Source organism: Apium graveolens, chromosome 2 (genome assembly GCF_009905375.1).
Source record: "Apium graveolens cultivar Ventura chromosome 2, ASM990537v1, whole genome shotgun sequence".
NCBI classification, from domain to species: domain Eukaryota; kingdom Viridiplantae; phylum Streptophyta; class Magnoliopsida; order Apiales; family Apiaceae; genus Apium; species Apium graveolens.
Window position 1 is genome coordinate 29,324,870 of NC_133648.1, and position 15,965 is coordinate 29,340,834.

Genomic DNA, 15,965 nt, shown 5'->3' on the forward strand with positions numbered 1-15,965 from the left:
GTCATAAATAAATTTTCATCCATTCTTATTATCTTTATCATTCTTGTAATGTAGAACTATGTAAAAGAATGCTGCTCGGGATTGTAAGAGAAATACATGTAGCCTGTTTTAGTTTTTTCCCCTTAGAACTAAGAAGTGAGGTTCTTTTTTCTTTTGCTTTAACACATTAACCCATTTTTCAATATATAACAAAAATGAAATTTCACATTTTCTCTGGATATTTTAAATAACATTCTTGATTATTGTTGCATATTATTATAGAGTTTTGCTTTTGCGAAGTTCAACACTGAAGTGTCCAAATTCAAAAAGTGATATGATTTTTTTTTCAAATATAAGAATTTTTTTAAGTTCATAATACCGTTCTTGGAAAATATTCAGGCAAATGTTTTTTCTAGTCAATAGATATACCATATACATCCTCGTCTGGTTCCTTGTGTCCTAAAATTAAACATGAACCGTATAACCATATTATATCGGATATGATTTAATTCAATTTTACAGTGTATATTTTTGTCTTGTTAACATATTTATGTAAACGAATGAACAACATTATCGTGATATATTATTTAAATTTAGATATTAGAAAAAATAAAATAAAAATAATAATTTTATGACACCAAATCCGGAATTGTTACAATTGCAATTTTTTCTTAGTTATAAAATAAAATAACCACTTGTAAGGAATTTAAGTAGACCCCTAAACTATTTAAGTGTTTTGCTCATTATACAAGAGCAATCAACAAAAAATAAATATGAACATGGGCATTTAATTCATTCAAACAAGTTGAACATTAAAAAAATGGAAAACACAATTTGAAAAACATATAAATTAAACAAACCGAGTACATTTTAATACAGAGCAAAGTCAATAACATAATAATAAGTATATATAATATATAGAAAAGAACAATAAAATAGTAATTAATTAATAAGATAATTAGGTAAACTAGTAATTCTTACACCCGAGGCTTAATATTGCCAACTAGAGGATTCTTCATGACAATAGTAAATTCAGCAGTCTCACTAAAATCCACCTTGCTATTTTCAGGATAAGCAGACCACTCAAACTCTTGAACCATTCTTGCAACTATTAGATTCACATGAATTGATGCCATTGTTAAACCAGGGCAAATTCTCCTACCAAGTCCAAATGGTATTAGTCTCACATCCTTAACTCCTGTTATATCTGCATCATTCCCCCCCAGAAACCGATCCGGATCGAATTTCAGAGGGTTCGGCCATATTTTCGGATCATGCAAAATGCCTCCCAGGAAAAATTCCACACTAGTATTGATCGGTATATCGTAACCACCCAAGGTCGTAGGTTCGAGCACTGCATGAGTGAGTGAGAAGTAGGTAGGTGGATGTCGTCGCAATAACTCCTTGCAGAAGGCATTCAAGTAGGGCATTTTTGGCAAATCTATTTCGTCGATTTTTCTGTCGCCAGCTACCGATTTGATCTCCTCGTATAATTTTGACTGGATGTCTGGATTTTCGATGATTCGGGCTATGGCCCACTCAACGGCAGTACCCGTAGTATCGGTAGCGGCATTGAGAAACTCGGAGCAAAGCGTGACGATTTGAGCGTTGCTCGGAGTTGTTTTTTGACCTTCCACTTCGAGGTCAAAAAGGGTGTCCAGGTAGGAAAAAGACGTAGCGCTCTTATCCAAACCTGGATTTTGGAGCGCCATTTTTCGTCTTTTAATTAAAGGAATTAAAAGATCGAGTTGCTCTTGTCGAACTTGAATCGCTTTTTTTCTTTGCCTATAGAAAAATGGACTCAACAAAGGTAAAAAATCGTCGATCCTGGGATCAACAATCAGCACCACTCTTTTCATCATAGTATCAACTTTTTCGATCATTTCTTCGTCCAAACGAATTCCAAAACACATGGTCAGAAGCACACAAAAAGATGCATAGCGGGCAGTTTTCAAGACCCGAACAGTTCCAGCATTCGCATCAGCCTCCGACTTGAGCCGATCAATTAGTTTATTCATCGCATCGTCTCGAACGTCATGAAAGCCTTTAAGCCTGGTGGCACTAAGCATGTTTTGCACCATGTTCCTCCTTAACGATCTCCACACCGGGCCGTAAAGTGAGGAATTTACAGTGAACTTATTGCAGCTAAAAACGGTTCGGGTGGCGTTTTCCTTGGGCCGACTTGCAAAGTTTTGACCCTTCTCAATAAAAGCTTCATGGGCCAAATCCGCACTGCTAACAATAACGGTGGTACGAGTACCCATTTGGATGGTCAAAATGGGCCCATGTTTTGGAATCAAAACATCCCTCGTATACATGAAAAATGGCATGCCAGATCCAACAACCTGAAACAGATTTCCGACGATAGGCCAGCCTCGTGGACCAGGAGGGAGATTGGGCTTTCTCTTTCGGGCCAAGAAGAAGATAAGTGAAGATACGAACAAGGCTAGGGCTGCAAAAACGAGGTTTTGATAAGAAGAAAGTGAAGAGACAGAGATTATGGAAGCCATTGTTGAAAGAACAAAGAAGAAAGTGAAGTGATTGTTATGAATGGTGAAGAGAATGAAATTGCATGTGAGTATTTAAGGAGAAATGAAAATATTGTCAGCTAGAATTGAACTGCTAGTGTTAAATGCGTCCAACTGTATGTAACTACAGTGTATATATATATACAGGAGTACTACTGCCTCTTTAACTCTTTACGTTATTTGCCGTACCAGTTTCCGTACCCGTATCGGACACTCGAACACAATATTTATTTTGTGTCGAATTCTTTAACTGAAACATGAATACTTTAACCAATTTCTTGAGTAAATATTAGTCACACTTAATATTTAAAATAATTATGTAAAAAAAATGAAAGAAACGAGAATGAGATAAAAGTAGGGAATATACCAAATTCCTAAATTACGTTAGAAAATTAACTTTAATCTAAGTTATGTTATTACTGCATTTTTACATGTCTAACTTAACATACTTGTTTATTAGTAAAATATGTAGTGTCTCCGTATTTATGTTGAATAATAGGACAATGTCCCCATGTCCTTAATTTTTAGATTTCTAAAGTCCGACACTCGGATATGTGTCGTGCTCGACACTTCGTACCCGAATTGCGGAATAACACAGCCTCAATACATGTTCATGCATGTATATATATACTCGTGTAGATATTCGTATACATTCATGTATATGTGCATCTATATATTTACCGTGCATGGAGCAAGCAAATTATAGAAAAGAAGGTGATCTGACCGTACAGTTAAAATTAATATTTTTTATTTTTTAATAAAAAAATAAAAAAAATAAAAAATATTAATTTTAACTAAACGGTCAAAACATGTCAAAAATAAAAATATCAAATATTAACAAAAACATCAAATATTAACAAATTGAGAAAGTAATAACGTAGTTTCATGAACCAGGTGTTAGGAGTTTTGGAACAACCATTTGATAGTTAATAAGTAATCAGTTTGTATTAGAATAACACATTTTGGGAGTTATTTAAAAATAAAATAGTATAGATTTCGACTCATGACGCATTATTTCATATTTATATGAAATATTAACGTGGAGTCAAGTTCTGTTTAGCTAGTAATCACACCACTCTGATTTTTAAATGTAGCAATTAACAATTTAGGCTGTCATGTAATTTGACAAGTTAAAAAGAAAAATCTTTTAATCTGATAAGTGATAACCAACAATGGTGGCAATATAGGGATGGTGAGTTGGTGTCTAGCTTGGTGTTTAGATTATGGTCGCAGATAGTGTAGGGTAGTTAAATGTCATTATATCCAAATTCATAATCTAATTAAGGTTGAGCTTTTCAGCCTAAAAATTGTTGTTTGGTCTTGGTTGATCCCTATACATAATAAGTCAAGACAGGAATACCCGGCCTGTGGCCTAAGACTATTTTTAGTAACTAAATTACTTTCAATATCTGATTGTGCGGTGTCATTAATAAGTGATGTTATATTTTTATCTTGATTAGTTGAAACATTTAATTTTAGATACTGACTTACAAATCGGTGTGTGTAGTGGGTGGTTTGGCCGAATTACCTCTGATGGAAGTGTTCTAAGAAGATCTATGAACTAGGGTTAGATAGCCATTATGTCTGAGGGAGAGATGCATAAAAAGTTCAAATCCCAAAATTTGATTGGAAAAAAATTCAGTAAAATTCCGGAATTAAGTTTGATTCGGATAAAAGCCCGGCACAATTGGATTAAAGCTCGGTCAGTTCCGATCGGACAATTAAAAGCTCAATTTTATGTTAATTTCTAACAAATATTTGAATAGAATATTGGAAAAAATATGTCTTATCCAAATTTATCTTATAATTAAATAATTCAAATAAAAATTCTAAATTTCTAATAAACTTTTTAGAGAATTGATAGGTATACATTTTTTACGTGAATAATTTTGTTAATATTAAGATCGAATTATTGAGATGTAAATTTAAAATTATAAACTATTCTAGGTTATAATATGACCGGGCATAGCTCATATTTTGAAAAGTGATTTGCTGTTCTCTGGATGTTGAATTATCAAAAAGATAATTTGTTCTATTCTAATAAGTGTGTACGTATATAAAAAAGTCTAAACTAATAAATGTAATAAATAAAATGCGAAAATTATATATTATTATTAAAAAATTAAAATAATTAATATGAAATTATTTAAAAAATCATATATTAATTTCTTTAGACGCGTAGGCGTTTATTCCCTCAGTGTCAAATTACTTGTCCGCTTAATTTATAAGGTGCATTGAAAAAATGGTTTTGTTAATTTTTTACATAAAATTGGAAATAAGTTTTTGGATTTTTAAAAAAATATTCAAGTCCAAAAATATTTTTGCAAAAATACTGTTACTTAATTTTTTTTTTGCAAAAATACTATTTTATTTGCAAAAAATACAATTTTTTTTTCATTTTTTTTTGCAAAAATATGATTTTCTGCAACTTTATGCAACTAAACGCAACATCAACAATTTTTTTAAAAACCTCAAATGTGACCGAAAAATTGTATGCAATCAAGTTGATTTTGGCTGCACCGCTCTTTTTAAAATTTTTCAGAATATAATAAAATTGTAAAAAGAACAGAAAAAATTGTATTATTGATAATTTCTAAAATTTTTTAACATAAACTTCTAGTAATGAAGCATCGAAAAGAACAGAGGCACTTGGCAGAAATAATTTAGCCTACACACGAGTCAACTGTATAAAAAAATTTAGTCCACAAGACAAGAATTGGGGGGATGGGGAAAGTATGCAGGAAGCATATACAGTTAAGGGTAGAGAGAAAAAGCAGTTGGGGATGTGATATCATAATAATGAAGCACAACTACTTCTGTTCGCATTAAAGATACTAGAAGTCTAGAACAATTGTTTATGAATTGATCAGATCAAGTGTAGAAGAGAGAGACACCACAGCATTCACCAGAAAGCTAAAACAGAAATTTACAAGCTTCACGGGACTGCTATATCACTCTGGTAATCTGATAAGGCTCACACCTCAACATCTAATTTAAAGGCTTTATTTTTTCGTAACTTGTGTGAATTTTTAACCCTTTATTGCAATTTGACTTTTAGGTCACAGATTTATACAAATACCGTGTAGTAATTCTATCAATGCAGAGTGTTGGTAAAATGTGGTTGCCAAGCAGAGGGACATGGGACATGCATGGCTGGTTGTTTCTTTATAAGGAAAGGTCGTTGGCAGATGTACAGAGGGGAGTGTTGCTCTTAATTAAGGTTAGGTGTTGAGAAATGAGAATGTGCCAGGGTTTTAACCCTATGCTCATGTCTACTCACTTTTCACACAGGTGTTTAAGCAAAAAAATTAGGATCTAATTTAGCAAAAAAAAATAAATTATAGGGCTTTTAATTTTTTTAAAGTTATATTTGCCAAAATGCGAGTTTTATTACGATTTTTTCTATTTTTTTGACTTAGAATAATTTTTATAAATTGATGCAACCAGATACAATCGCTAATGCAGCTAAAAAAAGTTAAGGTTATTTTACAAAAAACTTAAAAAAAATTGTATGTTTGATTACACACCATACTTTTGCATATTTTTTCAAAAAATATAGCATAATCACAAATAAAATTAAAGAATTAGTATTTTTTTTTTGTATTTTCTCTTGAATTATAAGGAATGAAGGATGAATTTCAAAGAATATGGTCACCCTCTTTTATAAGATAGATAACTTATGTTTTAAACTTTTCACCCACATTTAAAGGAATTTTGTAATATACTTAAAATTAAATTTTAAGTTTTTTTCCCTATAAGTTACAATAATAATTTAGAAGGTATTCAGAAATTTTTTAAATAATTAATAATTTAAATTCTACGCCTAAAAAATTATATAAAAATTAACAAAAATATTAACTTTTTAAGTTTTTTTGCAATTTTACGGTCTTCTGAATTTTTTTGCAAAAATACCGAATCAACCAAAATCAAGCATATATGCAACTAGTTGAATGTAGTTTTTTTGGTTGCTTGTAGTTGTAGAAACTCGACAAAAGTTGCTTCCGGTTGCCAAAAGCCATATTTTTGCAAAAAAAATTGAAAAATAATATTTGGCAAATTAAAAAATATTTTTGCAATACTTTTAAAAAATTGATAATATTTTTTTAAAAAAATATTTTTAGACTTGAGTATTTTTTAAAAGTAATTTTATATTTGACAGTAGAGGGAACACTTATTTACTTTTACTTTATATCGAGGAAAAAACTTTTTTTTGTCGAAATATCTGAGTCTTAAACTACGCCAAAACAGCATCAAGTTGATGTAACTGATGGTTATTACAATGATGGGCTATGAATGAACTTTAGAAGGGGCTAAGTATTTTGGTTAGCTAAAATAATATAAAATAAGAGTTAACTAAAATTTAGATGATAAAAAAATATTTTGCTCTAATACTATTATTTATAATGGTTAGCTATTCAGTAAAAAAAATAAAGTATTAGATTTAAAATTTCAAAATCATGTGGATGATTTTACACCATTAGATTTATAAGGAGAATATTACTTTAACTTTTTTAGAGCTGATGTGACAATTATAGAATAATCAACAAATTTGGAGAATCATTTTAGCGTTATCTAAAAATTTAGTTAACAGGTTGTGCCGTTGAAGAAGCCAAAATCAAGACCATTAGCTAAAATTTGTTATCCACCTAGTATATAGCTAAGAGGTGAGTAAGGGTTGGAGATGCTCTTACGTGAATTAAACATTAGGCCATATATATGTTCATGTGAACATCGGCTATAGCTGAGCGACCATAGTTTCGAGGGGGTATAATTTGAGCCGAGATTATTTCGGTCGAGTCGAGTCGACTCGTTTAATTAATGAAATTAAATTTTTGATTGAACTCGGCTCATTTAATTATATACTTAATTGAGTTTAAACCTCTACACGAACTCGACTTATATAATTAAACGAGGACTTGTATAATTTCACGAGTCGAGCCGGCTCGTTTAATTAAACAAGTCGGAATCTTCGAATCGACCGTATTTAAACGAGTTCAAGTTAGGTGGTGAATTTCAATAATTTAATGAATTTTCCCTTCATTTATTAAAAAAAACCTCCCACCAAAAGGCAGTACTTTACTTTAATTTATTATCATCTATTTATCATAATTTTCTTTTCATATTGTGTCAAAGCCTAAAACACAAGGGTGTTGTCCCTAAATGTCACTTGAAGGTGAAAAATGGTCTAAAATGTCACTTTTGAAAATTATGACCCTAAATATCACTTTAAGACAACATATCATGTAGCGTTTAGGCGAAAAGCCTAAAACGCTACATCGTGTAGCGTTTTGTTACTTTTTTTTTAAATATGCAAAACGTTAGATAATATAGCGTTTTGGTTCCAAATGCTACATTGGCACCGAAACCCTATCTTATCTAACGTTTTACACATATAATTTTAAAAAAAAATATTTTTAACCTCAAATAAAAAATTGTAAATTCCTAAAATACTAAAATTATTTTATTTTTTTGTAAAACCCAAAAGGGGATTGATAAAACCTAAAATATTAAAAATTATTAAATTAAGTTACATTTTTAAATTTAAAATTATTTAATTTAAAATTAATATTTTTGGTATTTAGGGTTTAGGGCCTAAAAGCTCTAAACCCTAACTTAAATTAGGGTTTAGGCTCTAGGGTTTAGGGCCTAAAGGCCCAAACCTTAATCCCTAAATCCTAAATCGGTGTAACGTTTATAATTACTTTTTTAATATCTTTAAAATCCAAAAGAGGATTGGTGAACCCTAAATGTTAAAAATTATTAAATTGTGGTAAAATCTTAAATTTTAAAAATTTTAAATTAAAAAAAATATAAAAAACGTAACAAAATGCTAATAAACAATTTGGATGATTTTCCAAACGCTACGTGATGTACCATGGTGAAATAACAATTTGCATCATAATTTTCATAAGTGATAGTTTGGACCATTTTACACCCCACATTTTGGTCCATTATTCAAAATACAACATAAATCTTTTTATCATTTTCAATATCCGACAGACAATTTAATTATATTTGTATTCTCCAGTCCCTAGTCCCTACCCAAATTATGCAGGCCTCAGTTGCCATTTTAGGTGAACCGTTCTTCCGGGCCGTACCGTGGGCCCAACAAAGTTTTTGGGCTTTATAGCTAAAGTAAAAAGTTACGAGTCTTTTTGACATAAAAAACCAATTAATTTTATTTGCAATTTGTTTTAGGGATTTAAAAGAAATTTTATTTAAAAATTTGGGGTACTTTTGTAAATATAGAAAAAGATGGAAAGATGGTTTACAAATTTATATATGTAACCTGATGGCTTTCAGGAACCAATGCATTGAGAAGCAATTTCCTTCTTTCAAAGGATATAACGTAACGGTTTAATTATGAGATTCAAATTTACAAAAAAAAATGTCTAGCCACAAAAAATTTTTCATGTGTTAAGTTTTAATCGAGATAAGTTAATATATTCATGTTAATAGCGCCAATTAACTCATTCACGGGTCTCTGTGACAATATTAGCTTGATAAGGCGAGAAATATTATTGATAATGTTACTTCAAAAAGTTTGCAACACAATGGACGAACATACACCATAAATGATTCAAGAATTTTGTTTATTTGACGAAACAAAGAAACTTCTTGAGATGGAAGTTAACGGCTCTTTAGCATAATAACTTGTACGAGACACGTGTCATTTTCTAGAGTTTTTTTAATGTATCATACAATTATAATGTTCTTAGAGCAACTCCAACACTATCCTTATATAGTCTCTTTAAGGTAATTTTTGAAAAAATTGAGATAAAATTTCTCTCCAACAAGCTCCTTATCCGTCTCTATAACATTCACGGATGACAAAATAATCTGATCCGACGGATACCCGAAATTTTGGATTTACCGAACCCGATTTTTTGGATTTGGATTTGGATATAGATTTAATTTTAAACCCGAAAATTTTTGGATTTGGATTTGGATATTAGGTATGCCGATCCGAAACCCGATCCGAAATTCGAAACTCTATCCGAACCCGAAATCCGAAAAAACCCGAATTATTATATATATAATATTAAAATTTATATATTACACATTATAATATATATATAGATATTATAATATACATTATACATATTATTATATAATTTTTAAAACATATATTTTTATATTTATGTTAAAAATTAACTAATTATAAAATTTAATGAAATATAATTATTTAATCATTTAAACGGATGATAAGGTTTATAAGGGTTAACAAAACATGTTTAAGTAATAAATGTAAAAAACCGGGTATCAATTGAGTTAATTTTTTAAATATTAGCTATACATATAATAACACAATTAATGACGTGGTGGAGTGATTAAAGATGATACGTTAAAATTCTTTCTCTACAAGTCGCGTGTTCGATCCCAAGCACTTGCAATATTAATAATTATACAAATTTTCAGATTTCGAGTTCGGGTTTCAGGTATGAATATCCAATTTAAAAATATTTCGGGTTTCGGATATACACGAATCCGATCCTAAATCTGATGGATCGGGTTTGGGTATTCATTTTTGGGTATTTTTCGGGTTGGGATATGGATTCTACAATACCTTACCGATCCGACCCGATTGTCACCATAATAACATTAGAAGTTTCGAATGCTTCCTCACTTTTAGGAGTGAATATCTCCTCCTCAACTATTATTATATCATATTTTTCTTACCCGTCTATTTAACATAAATGACTTTAATTAGTAAAAAGATTGATAAAGAGTGAGTTTAAGGAGAATTGTTTGATTTTGGCTTCTAAATAATTAGGAGCTCATTTATTTATATTATTTGTAGTGAAAATGAAATGATGTTGTTGGAGTTGCTCTTAGTTGTTTTCTTATTTGTAAATGTTGTACAATGTATAACGTATATCAAATATAAATTGATTGTTTACCAATGTATATTATTTTCATACAAGACATTATCAAATTATATAATATTTCTAATATAGCTCATTAATTGTTTGTGTTGTATAATTTGTATTTAATGAATGAATATAAACAGGGTAGTCAGTGTACGTTTAAAACGAAACGATTAAACTCAATATGTAGAATGTCGGTAGTATGTTTATAAAGAAATAACTAAAAATTAACATATATGTTGGATACATAATTGACCAAAAATTTTGAATTTTATTTAAATAAACTATATGAACGGGTTTCACTACTAACTTATAATTAAATTACTCAATTTAAAAAGATAAAAAATGCATAACTGAAGTCGGAATGACTTGCAATCATAATATATAATAATGTATTACATTTATATTACTGTTAATATAAAATTTGAATTTAATAAAAAATATTACTTTTTGAAATTCAACGTATTTATGTATGGGAAAATGTTAGTTTTTGATTTTAACTATTGTTAACAAAGTAAGATTAAGTTGTGTGTGTGTATGTGTTAGGATTTAAATTATCGTATGTTACATTTCTAAGTAAATTATGACATTTTCAATTATTTATATGCTAAATATCTAATTTATGTACATGTGTAATCATTATTAACATCTAGTGAAACAATTGATTATTTAAATAACATGCATTTATAATTATTCAATTAAAAGTATGTAATAAGTAAATTGCTATAATTTATATATTTTATTCACATTATCAGTGACAAACAATCCATATCTATTTTTTACGCAACTAATATCAATCATGGTTGTAACATAAAAATAAATTATATTTTTTTTAAGACTTATTATTGATATTCATGATTTTTTTCAAGAATTCAAAGGAAAAATTGTAATTATATCGTTATTTAAACCGTTTTTAAGTTTCTTTCATTATGACTCTAATATTTCTTCATATAATAATTTGATAACATTGTATACTATTCTCCTAAAATTAAATATTTTTCAATTCGATAAAGTTTTATAAATATGAGTTGAACTGGTTAATTCCTTCAAATTATTAAACAATATAAATTTTTTCTTAAATAATATAAAATGCATTGAATCAAATGGTAATATAGTATAGATATAACTTTTATTTGAATAATTCAAAATATTAAAATAATTCAAAATATTTGTACAATATTATCTTGAGCAATGAATATTGTTTATCTAAAAGAATTCTTTTTAAAAAACTAGTTTTTTTTAAAGTGAAAAATGAAAAATAAATCGATTTAATATATCATCATAATTTTAACAAATCTCGTGAGATCTCATATTAAATATTCTCAAAATTGTGACAAAATCCCAAAAATAATAATGCACTACGATTGAAGTTAGTAATTTTAATACAAATAATCAATTGACTTGATACTATAAAGAACTTAAACACTTTAATTTATATTAACATAAGATATTAAAAAAATTATATTATTGGTAAGATATTCTCACGGAGCTTGTAATCTAAATTTACTAAACGTAGAATGTGACGATATTTTTTGGCCGGGTCATGTAGTCAAATTTCGAATATTTTTTGAATAATGGGTGTCAAGTTCTGATTTCAAGTTCGAAATAAACTAAAAATGTATTGACTCATTATAAGTCGAACTTATCTAAATATGTAATACCAATATAGATATTTATATATAAGCGACTCTATTTTCAATAATTTAAATAAAAAAAAATATATATGCACATTTTAATTACTTTTATAATAAAAAATATGTTAAAAATATATGAGATGTATTTTTAACCTAAAAAATGATTAATAAATAAGATAATAATGCATTGATGTACTATGCCTAACTTTATATCTGGAATTCAATTTTTTAAAATTAACTATACAAATATTCAAGTAAATATCTTTTTTGTTACGGAATTCAATTAACTTTCTTTAAAGTTAAATTCAATATTCATTTAGCACACTTACATATTATGTGTATGATAAAAAGCACACGTGACAATATAGTAGTATGAGGTTGTATAACTGAATGAAATATCTCGAATTTGATACCCGCAAACCACCCAAGAATAGTTTAGTCTTTTTAATGAGACTTTTTAATCTTATGAATATTGTCCATTGTTCTAATATTATATATAGACTAGTATTATAACCCGTGCAAAGCACGAGTCACATTAAATTTCATTTTTTATTTCTTCAAATGTGGTGATAGAGTCGGTTCAATTTTCATAACAATTCACTTCATGTGTCTCAGTTCAATTGTTGGTAGCAATTAATCGGCATTTCTCGATGTTAAAATATGGATTATTCAGTAAGTAATATATATTGGTAACTCTAAAATAACTATCGAGTAGTTTTTTATTTCTATATATAAAATATTGTAAATTTTTATAATCACCCATTTATATATATTAAGAAGTTATCGATATTATCATTACAGGATAATACAATGTATTTTAGATATTATTGTATAAGGATTGCTGATTTAGTGCGCATCTCATCTATTAAGTCTACAAGAAATTATTCATAGTTTTTATTTTGTAATTTCAGTCACACCCCTAAAATATATGAAAAAATTATTAGATCGTTATTATATTTTTGAATCATTTGATTTTTATATATAGTTGATTAAACTTTGATTTAGCCTAAATATTTGCTTTTAAGTTAGATTTGTAAAATAACTATTTTTTATGCCTAGTTGAATGCAAAAATTGAGATTATAAATTTCATAATGAAACCGCTTCATAACAATCCTATATAACTTTTTAGTCGGTCAAAAGAAGTTTTTTTATGTGTTAACCATGCTGAAAGTACAACGATAATATTTTTAATAAATCTCACATTTTTAAATACTTTAAATTTTAATTACAATATTTTTAATATCTCTACTATCACATTTATTGATCTTTCAACCTTATATTTACTCCAACTTATTTCAAAGGTCTCCTACCTCCTCATTTCGATCACTCCTGATCTACATACTACCATCTTATTATATTTTAAATTCGTCGGTCCTCATATATGTACATTATATTTCTTTTGACCGCATCTTCCATCTTTTATGACTTTAAAGTTGTTTATCCTTCCTCACTCATACCATATCTCATTCATATGTGATAATATTTTACTAAACTTCTTAGATTATATCGCTTTTAAAGTGTTGCGATCATATTCATAACTGTGATGGGGGATACAATGACGATATATGTGATGGTATATAAGACAATCTACACTTAAAATTCATTATATTCAAATTAATTTATTTGAATTTTAGGACATGAAAATTTTTTGTGTTTACTTTTGATTATTAACTTTGATAATGGATCTAGATTATAAATATGATATATTAAATTATTTATGATTTTCTTTTAAGAATTTTTTTCTAACCTAGTAATATGTTTAGCGAATGCCAATTCAAATAATCAATCTAATGTATGTGTGTTTTATGTAAAACAAAATATGAATAGTAATTAAAAATATGATATTCTTGTAAAATATTGATCATATAGTTTGAATTTTAATCATTACATATTCATATTGTTTATATAATATACATATTAAATTATCAAAAAGAAGAGCAGAATGTTTTAAAGTTAGTATATTGCGTGAGCTATTTAGAAATGTAGTTAATAATTTTAAGAAATATATCAAATATTGTGTTGGTATAATGATTGTAGATGTGACACTAAGTCATTCACTCCATGAGGTCATGGTTCAATTCTAATTCAATGATTGTGACACATTACGAGGTGGAAGTCTTGTCAGTAGAAAATTTGAAGAAGCACCTGGGGTAATAGAAAGCATGCATGCTCGTGTTTTCTCATCAGATGCATCTACAAGTGGGTTGTACTTGATGCTCTAAACCAGGCCTTCTACTGTGGTGGAAGGTAAAAAGCTCATTTCAAAAATAGGGTTTCGGCTGGCCTGTGGAGGGTTTCTCGTTTGCTTCATCTTCCGCATTGCCTTGGTCTCGATGATAAAGTGTGAGGCCAACTGATAGGCCTTCGCTAAAGTGATTGGTTTGTGTTCCATTTGTTGGACAAACTTAGTATTTTAGACTAAGTTGTGAATCATTTTGAGACTCTATATGAGTGAGACACATTATGTGTTAGTGGTGTGTATTTATTGGAACGTATTCTCCTTTTCGAGGGAATTCCAACGCATATTTACACGCTCAAAATGAGTAAAAGGTGAATGAGAACTGATGTTCCAAAGTTTTACCTTTTAATATGAAAAGTGGTTTTGTACCACATCGAGAGTAGCACAAACCTATTCCTTAGTTTTTCTTATAAATACCATGTAACATCTCGAAAAGAAAAACAAGTCCTTTCAAGTCTCTCTTTATAAATAGAGTCTTAGGGCATCAGTTTTATCAAGTCAAGGGAATAAGAGTCATCTCTTTCATTCTCGATCTCTTTAGTCTTAAATTTTTTCCAATATTCCGGTGATAGTTCTCGGGCTTAGTTCAAGTTCGCTGAGAGTATATTCGATCTATCGATTATACTGGTATCTCGTTTTATTCTGGGAGGCTATCGACTCGCACATACGGTGAGAGGCGAAATAGCTTTAAGGAGACAGTTTCAACTGGACTCGAGGATCTCCCTTTGGTTATATCCTTTCTTTCTCTGTTTGATTTCGTTTACTCACACACATACTAATTTTATTTATATGTATTAATCGCAGATTGTGTTAACAATCTTAAAGCTATTTTATTTTATTCATTTGTGACTGATACATCTGTATCTGCTTGTTTTGTTGAGTAACAGATCGATGGAGAACCAAACTGTGAACGATCCGATGAATATGACGGCTGATCCCAACGCACAGATCACTGGATCTGATGGGGTTCACCAGCAGCCGATTAACCCTAACGCACAGATCGGACGATCTGATGGGGGTCAAACGCCTGTTGGACATGTGCCTTCGGGACATGTGCCTGTGGGACACACTGTCATTGGACAGTTTAGTGTTCCTCTTGGACATATATCAGCAGTATTCACTCCTCCGATCATACCTGTGGTGCCTACTGGTGTGCATACACCTGTAGTACAGACGCACGTACCATCTGTTCCACCTGTGGTGCCTGTTGTACCTGTTATGCCAACTGTACCTGCGGCACATGCTGAAAAACCTGAGAAGTTCAACGGAACGAACTTCAAACGTTGGCAATAAAAGATGCACTTTTATCTGACCACGTTGCATATGGATCGCTTCCTTAAGGAAGAACCACCGTTGCTCACTGCTGAGAGTAACATGCAGACTGTGTATGCTGCTGATGCTTGGAATCACTCCGACTACATCTGTCGGAACTATGTGTTAAATTGTTTGTCTGACTCGTTGTATAACGTATACAGCGCGAAGCCAACAGCTAAGGTCTTATGAGAGTCACTTGACCATAAGTATAAAACCGAGGACGCTGGGGCAAAAAAGTGGATTGTTGGCCGCTTTCTTGATTATAAGATGACAGACTCTAAGACTGTGGTCAGTCAGGTGCAGGAACTGCAGGTGATCATTCATGACAATCATGCTGAGGGAATGGTCATAAGTGAGTCTTTTCAAGTTGCTGCTGTTATTGAAAAGCTTCCACCTGGATGG

The 15,965-nt window shown here is 29.8% G+C and overlaps 1 protein-coding gene across 1 annotated transcript; it reads right to left on the bottom strand.

The window, feature by feature from the left end:
- Window positions 1-812: 812 nt before the first annotated feature.
- Window positions 813-2,567, bottom strand: LOC141707208 (cytochrome P450 77A1-like). Its single transcript, XM_074510249.1, has one exon. The coding sequence runs from the start codon at window positions 2,487-2,489 to the stop codon at window positions 957-959; it is 1,533 nt and encodes a 510-aa protein (XP_074366350.1). The 5' UTR covers window positions 2,490-2,567; the 3' UTR covers window positions 813-956.
- Between the last annotated feature and the right edge of the window lie 13,398 nt (window positions 2,568-15,965).

Coding starts and splice junctions, on each gene's coding strand:
- LOC141707208 (XM_074510249.1), bottom strand. CDS start 2,489: ATGGCTTCCATAATCTCTGTCTCTTCACTTTCTTCTTATCAAAACCTC.